Source organism: Centrocercus urophasianus, unplaced genomic scaffold, assembly GCF_019232065.1.
Source record: "Centrocercus urophasianus isolate 14NV4802_14NV808 unplaced genomic scaffold, USGS_Curo_1.0 seq_17, whole genome shotgun sequence".
Taxonomy (NCBI): Eukaryota; Metazoa; Chordata; class Aves; order Galliformes; family Phasianidae; genus Centrocercus; species Centrocercus urophasianus.
Genome location: NW_024884722.1, coordinates 23,201,767 through 23,214,597, shown reverse-complemented (window position 1 = coordinate 23,214,597; position 12,831 = coordinate 23,201,767). Strand labels below are relative to the sequence as shown.

The 12,831-nt window shown below is 45.1% G+C and overlaps 1 protein-coding gene across 2 annotated transcripts; it reads right to left on the bottom strand.

Annotated features, from left to right (window-relative positions):
* Nucleotides 1-2,591: 2,591 nt before the first annotated feature.
* PPIF (peptidylprolyl isomerase F) lies at nucleotides 2,592-10,459 on the bottom strand. Of its 2 annotated transcripts, none has more exons than XM_042818799.1 (6): nucleotides 10,274-10,459; nucleotides 9,033-9,063; nucleotides 8,001-8,089; nucleotides 5,154-5,250; nucleotides 4,636-4,711; nucleotides 2,592-4,208 (listed from the first exon to the last, which is right to left on the bottom strand). In XM_042818799.1, exons 1-6 carry the CDS (start codon nucleotides 10,457-10,459, stop codon nucleotides 4,073-4,075), a joined length of 615 nt encoding a protein of 204 aa, XP_042674733.1. In that variant the 3' UTR covers nucleotides 2,592-4,072. The 2 variants fall into 2 exon arrangements, with proteins under 2 accessions (XP_042674733.1, XP_042674734.1); XM_042818800.1 differs by lacking the exon at nucleotides 10,274-10,459 and adding an exon at nucleotides 10,226-10,264.
* Between the last annotated feature and the right edge of the window lie 2,372 nt (nucleotides 10,460-12,831).

The window sequence follows — 12,831 nt, the reverse complement described above, 5'->3', positions numbered from 1 at the left end:
AGCATGGGAATATTCTTTAAAAATTCAGCAAAGCTTTTATAGGGTGCTGGCAGCACAAGCAAGCCACGTGACATTGCAAGGCTGAGCTCGTGTGTTGGCATCCCCCGGATTTTAATGCACAGAATCACGTAGCTTTCTCCAAGGACACTTTGCACTTTGTTTGGCCTTGGCAACCATCAAGTTAATAGCAAAGCCTCTTCCAAAAAAATAAAATCCCAACCAAACACTGACTTTTGGCAGGCAGAAAAAGAATCCAAGGCACTGCATCACTTGGAACGAGCACTGTTTAGTGCTAATGCAAAATTTATGGCTGCAGCAGAGCTGAACTGTGCAGCTGCTGCCTCCTCATGCCTCAGATCCCAGGGGAGCTGCTCCTGGTTGCCGGGCATGGCTCAGACGGATGGAGCAGAAGAAAGGATGGACAGACAGATGGATGGATGGACAGACAGATGGGTGGCATTTGGCCCCACATCATGAGAATGTGCTGGGGGTGAGGCCAGAGTGAGCAGGAAAAGCACCGGTACTTGCGACTGCTAAAAGTGATTTCCACCTGGTAATTTCAGCAGCTGCTCTGCCCACCTTCCCAGATGTAAGTAGGAGGTGAGTGAAAATGAGAATGGTGACAGAGTCTTCCCCCCCACAAAGCCCTGTATCTGCACATTTTTAACTTCTCCCTGACCCTGTTTTAAAGACACAGTCATTTTTTTCCTTCTGGTACATGCTGTTTTTCCTTCGTTGTTCTGGCTAGTAAAAAAATAAGTGATAGTTCATCCAAGCTGTCTTTTGGGTGGTTACAGTCAGTGATCACCAGAGCCACACTGCAGCCTCTGCATCCACCCAGCACTGCCCTCCCTCAGCTGGAGCCAAGGAATGCCAGAAGAGACACAGTGCCCAGTGCCAGGCAGCACAGCAGGAGCCCAGTGCGTGGTCCCAGTGCTCCGCAGCAGAGCTGGCTTCAAAGTGCCGCTCAGCAGCAGTGGGCTCATACCCAGTAAAGCAAAGGGCATGTTACCAAACCAGGTGGAGAGCTAGCTGTCCACCCAGTGGGGATGCACAGCTGGGGATATGGCTGGGGGCTTGAAGCCCAGTTCCCTGCCCGTTTACACTGCTCTCCTACAGAGCACTGGTGACCTGAGCGTGCTGCTGCCTTCTGGAGGGAGGGGTCACTGCGCTGCTGGGCTTTCCTCCATTCTCTAACTTCATCAGTCCCAATGATGACCTAATTCTAAGTTTTTGTTTGCTGAACCTCTTAACAAAAAACAAGCAACTCAGCCAGCACTGACCTCTGATACACTTGCACTGAACTCAGGTCAATACCATCAGCAGTATTTCATTTCCATCATAACTGCCGACACTGCAGACAGAAGCTATCAATGGACAACACCATACTCCCCCAGACCTGACCGCTTCAGAGCCAGGAGGAAAGGTCTGTGCAGCCACAAGCCTTCAGCCTGCAGCATAGCATCCGTTGTCACTGAAAAGGCTACATTGAGTGATCGGTGTACATTTCAATAATTCACATCCTCCATGCTCTAACTGCGGATACATTGTCACAGGCGGTGCATGCATTGCAGCAGGGAACGGTATTTGTTACCTCCGATGCCGCTTCTTCCCAGTAGCTGAACGTTACAAACGCAGACACACAGCCCCAGCCCAGCACCAATGAAAGCCACCTATGTAAGCAGAGTCTGGGACATAATTAAAACACGAGACTAAACAAAAACATTTGTGAGTTACTTGAAAAAACTCCGCAACACAAACTCGCTTTTGGCGCACGTCTGTTGGCACTCCCTGGCTCCGGGCACTGCTCCCCGCGCCCCCTCCACCCCGCGCCCGCCTCCGAACCGCCCGACCCCGCCGGCGGGCAGCAGCGCCACCCCGCGGTCACATCGCGCTTCGCCTCCCGCCTTCTCCCGCATTAGAACACAAGGGAAATACGCAGCCGGTGGGGATTTAACATCAGTCGATTCCAAAAGTCACTTCGGGCATCGTATCCTCTCACACTTGAAACACATCTTTAAAGCTTTTCTCTGTCCCTAACAACGCTGCGAGGCAGAGGCCTTTGTTGTAAAAAAGCGGCCTCCAGAGCCTACTCCAGTTGCCACCTGCACACCAATCCAGAGATGGGGCAGCAAAGGGAGAAACCACTGCTTCCCAGGCTACCGGCGACATCTGAGGGCTCCCAGGAAAAAGCAGCTTGGAAAGCTCTAGCGCCTGCTAGATTGAGGGCAAAATGGCTTCAAACTAAAAGAGGGGAGATTTAGACTGAATAGTTCTTTATAGGAGTGGTGAGGCACAGCAACAAATTGCCCAGAGGGGAGGTAGGAGGCCCCGTGCTTAGAAACATCCGAGGTAAGGCTGGATGGAGTTCTAAGCACCTGATCCAGCTGTAGGCAGGACGCCACACTGCAGAGTGCAGAGTTCACTGCAGAGGAATTGGACTAGGAGGCAGTTCTAAAGGTCCCTTCTAAACAGAAAGATTCTACGATTCTTTTCTAAACCAAGCCCACATATACATACCAAAATTCAGCATCACATTTTTCTACTTCTAATAAGAGTACACAGTCTTATTTAAGAAAGAAACAACTTAGTATTTTTCCTTTTTATAGGAGAACTATATTTAAATTATTTTTAATGTACAAATTGAGAACAATTGTTATTATATAGGAAACCAAAACAGTACAAATCAAAAATGATACAAAGATGAAACAGCTCTAATGAAGGGAAGCTCATAAGTCACGTTTTTCTGTAAGATTGCACTCCTCCCATGTATACACAAGAATGCAGCTCCAAATAGGAAAAAACTGCAGTGCAAATTACTTTAAAACCCACACGGGTAGCAGAATGCAGTGGAAGTAAATTCACAGTTGAACAGAGCTATCACATTTTATTTTTCTCTTCAGCAGAAGATGATCACATAAAACCAGCCAAGTGCTTTTTCCCCCCAAGCATGGAAAGCTTACAACTTTAGCAATTCTAGAAGCAGTACTGCGAGGTTCCAACATTTGTTACTGCTCAAGGATTCCACATAAAAACACACCAGTTTCTACAAATGAAACTGAATCCGATCAGCTAAATTCTTTCCTTCTCATGCATCAACCACAACAATTTTGCTGTACCCACTAGCCATGCAATTCCATGGTGACCAATTCTGACTCTGCTGATGGATGAGAAGAAGCCACAACAAAAAGAGATATCAGGGGCAGGCTGACCTCGCAGGACCAGAATAACAGAAAAATAGCAGTAGAGCCCACTGCTCATTCTAATAAGCTCACTACACTCTTGTTTATGCTCTCCAAGTGCAAAAATAGCCCGTCTCTTGAGGGCTGTGCTGCATTCATTACATGATTGGGCCTCAGAAAAGAGCTGTTCTTCAAGCAACTTCACTGTCCCATGATATTCTGGCTCATTTGTGGTCTTATTGTAGAGGTAAAGGTCTGGAAGCAGGCTGCTACTCAACCCAAAATACACACTGCTCCACTGAAGCAAGCATTTTTAAACAGTGATCAGACTACAAAAATAGATCTAACATTAATTAAAAAACCAACAACCATACATTAATAGCTCTACTGGATCAACTTAAGACACAAAGAAAATACTTGACATAACTGCTGCAGTTATCCCTCATAACACCAGTTAGTACCATTTTTCTGAATGATGGTGAGACAGAACAGAAAAGGGTTACTGGAACTGAAGGAAACATGGTATTTCACAATTTAGCTTTTATTTACCCCTCAGTTACAGAGTACTGAATTGTCAGCCCCACCACCAACTCTGGTACCTGAAGCACTCACATATTAATAATATTAACAGCAGGACAGGCAGACTCTCAGTTACTGTGCCACGTCTTTCAGAACACAGTAGGACTCTCCCAAGTCAGCATGGCAGTGACTACCACAATAGCTCAATTCACACACATTTTACACTTTTAATCCATATTATTTGATACAAGTATAAAAGTAGGACCAAGTTAAATAGAAAATATGGCTTCATATTGCTACTCATGGGATCAGAAATGTTTATGATTCATTCTTCACAGCATTGAAGTTGTCCTTAACAGCAGAGCAAAAGGCTATGACAGTTGGCCACAGTCAGTAATAACAATCTTTTTGGAGGTCTTTCCGTTCTTGGAACCAAAGCTCTCAATTTTTTTCACAACATCCATTCCTTCCTTTACATGCCCGAAAACAACGTGTTTTCCATCCAGCCTGGAAGAGAAATAAAGGCGTGTTTACTCTGCAACATACAGCTCAGTGAAGGGATGTAAGCAGATCTTCATAGCTGTCACCTGCTGATCTACTCTGATTACAGGAAAGAAACAACTGCACTTCTAGTGACAAGAAAACCATTCAGCTAAGGGCTTTAGACATGTTACAAGAGACCAAGGCCTTATCTTGCTGAGATTCTTACTTAAATCTTTCAGTCTATTCCACAGCACAGAAGAAAGAACGGCTGCTGTATTTCCAACTACAATATGTGAAGGATAACAGTGAGGTAGGCCAGACTGAGCACTCAAGTTACACAAAGCTGTTTATTTTCCATAATGGATAAACTAAACCACAGCCAAAAATAACTACAACACCTATGGATTCAGGCATCGATTCATTAGGTTAATATGCTAGGCTAAAAACATACCAGTCTGTTTTTGCAGTGCAGATGAAGAACTGAGATCCGTTTGTATTGGGTCCTGCATTGGCCATTGAGAGAACACCTGGAACAGAAGCAGGTTTTAGATCAGTATAAGAAGCCTGTCATAGAAAAAACATTCCCCTCTACAATTTTAGACTAATAATGGACAGAAGACATACGTGATGGTCTCCAAATGGTTTCTAAATTATTTCTAACATCAGCCTCTTGTCTTTAGCTATTCCCACCAGCCCAACCTCTCTTCCTTCCACAGCAAGAACTGTAGTAATATTTGAGCAAGCCTTAAGTGTAATTAATATCAGCTAACTTCTACTATGGTTCAACTGTAGCAGTAGTTCCTTGTACTAAGGCGGTAACCATCCAAAGAAGATACTTAACATTTAAATCAGATATTTTTATGCATAGGTTTCCTTTTTTCTGGATTTTATTTAAGTTTAAAAAGATGTGCTTGTATTATAGTAGACAGAAGTCCCAGATTGATGTTTATTTTAAAAATGTTTATTTACCAGGTCCTACATGCTTCAGTAGAAAGTTTTCATCTGGAAATCTACTGCCATAAATTGATTTTCCTCCAGTTCCATTATGGTTTGTAAAGTCACCACCCTGAAAAAGAAATAGGTTTTAACATTACTAGTACACAAGTGCTATATTACACCAAAAGTACTGCTGTCAAAATATACTCACCTGCTCTAATGTAGAAGTAATAAAAACATCAAATTTTCCTAAGTATGTTCATGTGCAGATTTAAAATCATGTAACTTGATGAAGAAGAAATAAACTAAAAGCAAATTTCTGCTCTAGATATCATTAATATTTTCCAACTGGCATCCCTAACTCCTAAAACAATCTTCCTGCATTACCATTCTTATTCCCAAACATACTGAAAGAAAATCAGTAGTACTTCTAAGAATTAAAAGGCCCTCAAGCAAATATATTACACCAAAATGCATAGCCACAAGCACACAAGGAGAATTTTGTCCCCATTCCCTTTAAAAAAAAAATTCTTACTCCTAAGATCTGTCATCACTGTTCACCATTAACTGCTTTTCTCACATAAGGGCTGAGAGCTGGCAAAGCAGCAGCATGCAGCCACCTGGACTCCCCCTCAGCAGGCAGACACATGCACCTGTCAGTGCTGACTTTGTATCACAGAACTGGATGGCTACGTGCAAACTGACAGATAACTGAAAAGCATTCAGAATCCCTGGAAGTCATAATCCAGAACTTTCGTATTTATTTTTGTGAAGATATAATAGAACAGGCCATTCCTCACAAAAACAAGCTACAAATCAGACCTCTATACCATACGCTTTCCTTCAGGATAGCAGAAACCATCACTGTAGGTTCTCACCTACATCATTATCCTATGCTACGTCCAAGGTACTCCATGCTTCCTCAGCTGCATGTGCTTGCTGGCATGGATGTGGCCACCTCCCTTAGATTACACGTGAAAACTAAAAGCCTAAACCAGAACCTTACCACAGCAACTCCCAAATCATAGAATCATAGAATCACAAGGTTGGAAATGACCTACAAGATCATCTAGTCCAACCGTCTCATCACCATTGCCACCACTAGCACTAAACCACATCACACAGCATGTTGTTCAGATGCCTCTTGAACACTGCCAGGGACAACGACTCCACAACCTCTCTGGGCAGCCATTCCAGTGCCTGACCACTCTCTGAGAGAAAAAGTTTTTCCTCATGCCATTTCCAGCCTAAACCTCCTCTGATACAACTTGCGGCCATTACCCCGTGTCCTGCTCGTAGCCTGGGAGAAGAGGCCAAATCCCTCTTCACCACAACCTCCCTTCAGGAGGTTGTAGAGTGCAATGAAGTCTCCCCTGAGCCTCCTCTTCTCCAGACTGAACAATCCCAGCTCGAAAGGCAGCTCCTGAGCACTGTGCACAACTCACTGGCTCCGCTCCCAGAAACCACTGTGCTGGCACACAGCAGTCATGCAACAAACATTGCACGTGATACTCATCTCCGTGCTCTCACCTTGAGCAATCTCTTCCAACAGCAACCTTGTATGCAATCCCAGAAGTATGCTTTGCATATCATGTGCTGTAAGGAGGCATCTTAATTACAAGTCATAGCCATCACCTGGACGTGACTGACTCTAATTAGGCATAGTGACTGCCTGACTCACATCACCACCCCATCTCAGTAAGTGCGAAGGCCTAAGGATTGGTTCCTCTTGAAAACAATTGCAACCCTTGACAATATTTCACTTCTGTAGTGACTACCAAGTACTTCCCAGATGTTAAATCACCATCTCACAGTATTATCAGCCACCTATGTCCTCATTTCAGGTCCATTTGTGCAGACAAACAAAGTAGACAAGTAAGACCAGATTATACTGACTTCACAAATCAGTGGTACAACTGAGGGTAGGATTTCTGTTTTATTTATTTATGACCCCAGCAAGACTGCTAAATCTTGTCAGTTTATCGGCACTTCAAAAGCTGAATTCACATTTTAAAGGCAAGATATTACATTTTTTTTACAGCAGATCTGTCCACCTTCTTAGGTATAAATGGGTCATAAGATGAGGACTTCTTGTTCAAAGAACTGCTTGTTACAAAACAAACAAACAAAAAAAAAAACCACCCCAAACAAGAATGAGGGACTACCACAGCCATCAATTAATACAGAAAGCCCATTTGATTTCCAGTTGTTTTCAAAGCCATTCTACAACACAATACTGTTGAAATGGAGCTTTTACCAGGAATTATACAATCCAGTGCACTATAGCAGCAGAACACAGTAAGAAAAGGGCTTCCAAAAAGGCTTTTTTTTTTTTTTTTAAAAAAAAAGTTAATATAGGCTTTATTTCAGAATTTTGAAAGGTGTCTTTTAAATCAAAACACAACCTACTTTAGATGTTGCCACCCCAAATTTACCCCAACGTTTTCTGCTCCATCCTTCCCTCCCTATTTTTAACCCTGAAGCACAATGTTTACTGTGAACAAATTAAGCCATTAAGATTGGCCAACTATTCTCTGAACTGGCTTCAGGTAAGACTGCTTGTCATTCTACCCGTAAACAGTTCTCCCAAACAAGTGCCAGTCACCAAGTGTGCCCCACCTTAAGTACACTGCTATAAAAGCATGAAGCCTTAAGCCAAGTTGCTTTTTCTCCTTTAAAGTGAATCTACACAAGTGAATTTGCATCTACTTGTACAAAACATATGCCAAGCAGCTGCCACAGCAAGATCAGAAATGCAATGAGCGAAAGTGAGAGCAGGGACACTTAAAATGTTACTACTGGTATCACTGGTTCTAAAAATACATCACTTGCATATAGATAACACGAGAAGCAAAAGTAAAGCCAATTGGTAAACATTACCTGGCACATAAATGAAGGAATAACTCTGTGAAAGGTGGATCCTTTATAACCAAATCCTTTTTCACCAGTACAAAGCGCTCTAAAGTTCTCTAGAAAAACCAAAGCATAAAACATTATGTTTCCCATATATGATATAACATAGAATCAAACACAGTTAACTAGTTCCAAAGTTCATGAACCAGAAAGGCAGTATCATTGAAATGATCATTTTCATCCTCAAAAATCCTCTGCTGTATAGCTACAGATACAAAGCTGAAGTCTGCCTCAGAGCAGGATACAAACATAGTCCTCCCCCCACACTACTGTATCTTAAGTATAGTCCTAAGCCCCATCACTCTGGAATCAAACGTTTCATTTCTTGCATCTTATGCCTTTGCCCTCTACATTAATTGTGTAGATGGCACTTTTTTTTTTTTTTTTTGAACAATTAATCCACTGGAAACTGAAAAAAGTTTTCAGAACCATGAAATAAGCAGATGAGGTAGGAAGCACCTGGGAAAACACACGAACTTTGTAACCTAGACATGCTGATTTAGTGCACATGGATAAGTGACCTAGCAGTTGACAACCCTGCCTGTGGCAGTGGCGCTGGAATTTGATGATATTTGAGGTTGCTTTCAACCCGAGCCATTCTGTGATTCTACAGTCAACTAGTGGCAAGGAAGACAAACCCCTGTATAATGGCTGAGAATCAAAATGCAAGGGACACCATCCCTCACACCTACCCTTTCCTTTTTGTGGTTTGATTTTAATAGGAAGCAATTTGTCTTGAAAGATTTATTCACCACTGACAGCCTAACATGGAGTGTTCTGTTTTATTTTATAACTATAAAATAGTCATTGCACTATTGCACTACAACTATTTGAAATAGCAGCAGATTATAACCCCACTCATAGCACTGTCTGATAAAGTTCAGTGCACGTTTTCCTATTTAACAAATGGAGAAGGATGATGGAAATGGTTTCCACGAAGCAACAGAACATTCTTCTTCCTATCATTTCAAGTATGAAAATCACAAGATGCTGCCTTACCTGCTGTCTTTGGAACAACATCTGCTTTCAGCTGTAAGAAAAAAAAAAAAATAGAAGTTAGCTGACTTGTCTACATACACACAGAAAAACCTCTGTGTGACAGGCTGGCTCAGCTAAGCTCTTTTGCCCAAACACAAGGTATTGGAAAACACAAACCACTCAAAAATCTAATGCTTACTCAGTGTGGGCAAGTAATGGCCAGTAATGAATGCCATCCTCCGCTATGCAAATTTGGGCAAGTTAATGTTGACTGACTTAAACAATATCTGAAAACAAACATCAGGAGGAACCTATGACAGACCCCAGGGACAAAAGCCCCATTGGTATAACCAGAGCAGTGAGCTCTCCCTAGCACAGTGCCATCTGTGAAACGTTACAGAAAGGAAAAAGAAGAACAGAAATTGCTTAACAAATCTGACTTATGACAGTCAGGAACTTCAGTGATTGCTACACCTCTTTTTACTAATCCTAAATACAAGCACTATACGCCACCTAGAAAAAGCAGCATCAGATCAAGATGGCATACAGGGCATGTAATATCATCTAGACATTTACTAAACCTTACTGATGAAGAAGGAACTTGCATATCAGTACTTCTACCTCTGACCATCTCAAACGTATGTGTGCAATTAACACATACATCGACGTTTTCCAGGATGAACAAGGAGCTGGGCTCCAACCAAACACCAAATCGTTTCGGAGACATCCTTACGAACAACACTAATCTATAATCTGTAAGCACGTAGGGACACGGGGGGCAAAGCCACCCTACGCTCACCGCACGGCCAAGCCCAGCTGTGCCCTTAGCACGTCCTCGGGCTCGCCGCCGCTTCTCCGCCACGCAGCACAGCCCGCAGCGGCACGCACGGGCCTGATGTGCGCCGCTGAGCCCCGCGCTCTGACGGCGATGCGGGCTGGCTGTCGAGCTCGCCTCTAGCCTGGCCCGAGCCGCACAAACCCATAGGTTTGCTTAACAGGGAGAACTGACACGGGGCGGAAGCACACGGAGCCTGACGCTGAGAACCCAGCGCACAAGGCGCACGAGAAGCGACAGCAGGGGCACGGGACGGGCACCGCGATTCGCGGTGTGGAAGCGGAGCTCGGAACAGCGGCCCACCCTGACTGCAAACCGCCCCTCGCCCCCTCCCCGCGCTCGGATCCGAGCTCCCGCCGCCTTCCCGCCCTCCCGTGACCTTGCGGCCCGCCATGCCGGCCGCCACCGCGCTCCTTGCCCCGCCTACCTCCAGTACCACGCGCCCCAGCGGCTGGTTGTCGGCGCCCACGTCCAGGTACACCAGTGGGTTGCGCGGGCCCGCTCCGTCCGAGCTGCAGCCGCGGGCTCCGGCCGCTCGCATGCAGGCGAGCCCCGGCCCCAGCAGCTCCCCGGGCGGGCGCACCAGGCGGCGGGCGGCGCTCAACGCCAACATCGGCACGCGAGCGGCAGCACAGCCGTAGGAAGCCGGCGTTCCCGCCCCGCCTTTTATCGGCTCGGCAGCGCCTCTGGCGCCGCCGCGGCTATTGGCTGTCCGCGCGCAGGCGCCGTGCCGTCGTCCGGCAGCCGGCTGTGATCCGGGGCTGGTGGGGGGGGTGAGTGTTTGGATCACGTCTGCCTTGGTTATGAGAAATGCTAGCTGATACTTACAGTGAATGCAGATGTAACGAAGGAGCAACCTATTCTAAGCAATAGATAGAGCAAGGGGTGTGAACAACGATGTGCATGACTCTCAGATCACAGAATCACAGAACTGTAGGGGTTGGAAGGGACCTCCAGGGATCATTGTGTCCAACCCCCCTGCCAAAGCAGGTTCCCTACAGTAGGTCGCACAGGTAGGCATCCAGGCAGGTCTCGAACATCTCCAGAGAAGGAGACTCCACGACCTCCCTGGGCAGCCTGTTCCAGTGCTCCGTCACCTCACTGTAAAGAAGTTCTTGCGCACATTTGTGCAGAACTTCCTATGCTGCAGTTTCCGGCCGTTTCCCCTTGTCCTGTCTCCACTCACCACTGAAAAGACGTCGGCCTCGCCATTCTGCCCCCCACACCTTAGATAGACCTGGATCAGGTCCCCTCTCAGTCTTCTTTTCTCAAGGCTGAAATGTGCCCAGCGTCACTGTGTTCAGTGCCGTGGGCTTTAAGGGAGATTATGGAGGAAAATGATAGATACAATATGAGCTTTAGAAACTGTATCCATGAGCTGTATCTATAACAGACAAGAAGGATATACCTGTCTCCAAGATTGGCAAGCGCCTGTGCCAGGCCGAACGCTGCTGGTGAGGCAGGAGAGCTTCTCTGCAGCACCAGGGCAGTGACAGGAGGAGCAGCTGAGCAGGGAATGGTTTCCTGCAGCCCTGCTCAAGGAAGCACGCGTTCCTGGCACACAGGGAAGAACTACTGCACATCATCTCCTGGTTTTTGTACAACGAGTACCAGTTGCCATAAGGTGATTTATTGTGGGTTTGTTTAACAGTAGCCCAATCAATATGCATTTCTAGTTGCCTTTTATGCTCTCATCCACAAGTCCATTTTGGAAAATAGTTCAGTTCACCTAGCCATCAATCTCTGGTGACCGTAAAAAAATCCAACGCTCTGTCTAATGTTTTAATTGCAGGAGCCACTAGAAGCACAAACCAGAATGAGCACTTGAGTGTTAGGTTTTGTGCATACCTGTAATAAGAGACAGTTCAGGCTCGTTATTTAATTAGCAAGACAAAAGATGAGCAATAAAAAGCGTGGTCCTTATTTCACACTCTGAACTGTTTTGCTCGGAGTTCTTGGGAGTCTTGATAGGCCAAGCAATGCACTCCCGCACACTTAGCGCTTTGTGAGAAGCAGAACAACTTACTTTCTTTCTCAGTAGTGCTTTACTTGTGAAGATAGGCTAAATTATTATCTCGAGGATTATGGAACAAAGCCACTAAACCATCTGTCATGTTCTACCTCTTCACAATCAGTGAATTGAAACTTGTACAGATGGGATGTTAAGAACTCAGGAGTTACAGGGGAATCATTTTCCAAGAAAGGCAGAGAAAAAGCGCTGTAAAAAATCTGCCAAAAGACCACCCTGGATCATGAGAACATGAGGCTGAGAGCTAGCTGTGTGATGTGAAATGGTTTTAGAAGAGTAATGAACAGACCTGTGTGAAGATCTGCTCAGGGCCCTGAGCCTTGTGGGAAAAGGACAGCGGGTAGGAGAGGCTTTGGCACAGCCAGAAGCAGCCCGGTGCTGATGATGAATGAGAGTCCCATCACAATCAGTTTCTTTCTTCAAGGTTTTGGCTAAGCTGGAAGATAAGCTGAGAGGAGGGAAGGAATTTCATGCTGTTATCTGTTATGTGCATTTATTTGTAAATGGGTACTAGAGCCAGAGAGATGGTGAAAGACCCTTCCATTATACTGAGTGATTGCAATGAGAAATTAGATCATACAAATGCATGAAGGGCAAAGAGTAGCCACTCAGTTACATAGTATAGATGAGAAATGTTTCCTCTGATGAAGGTTTCATCTTAGGAAACACGAACTTCTCTGCAGCACACTATGTACATGAGAGGGGAGTTTCTCCACATGACTTCATATTAATTACCGACAAACTGTCATACAAGAAAAACCTCAGTCCTCTCACACTCCTTACAGCTATGATTAGCATTTTCCTTTCAGACATTAGGAGTGACCTTGCTTACCTGGAATTCATTACTCAGCCACCCTGCATAATGTATGGAAGCACAGTGCTCACACGTGGGGTCATGTGGTGCTCAGGTGCCTGACTGCTCATGTACCACCTGAGTGCTTGAGGAACATTTATGG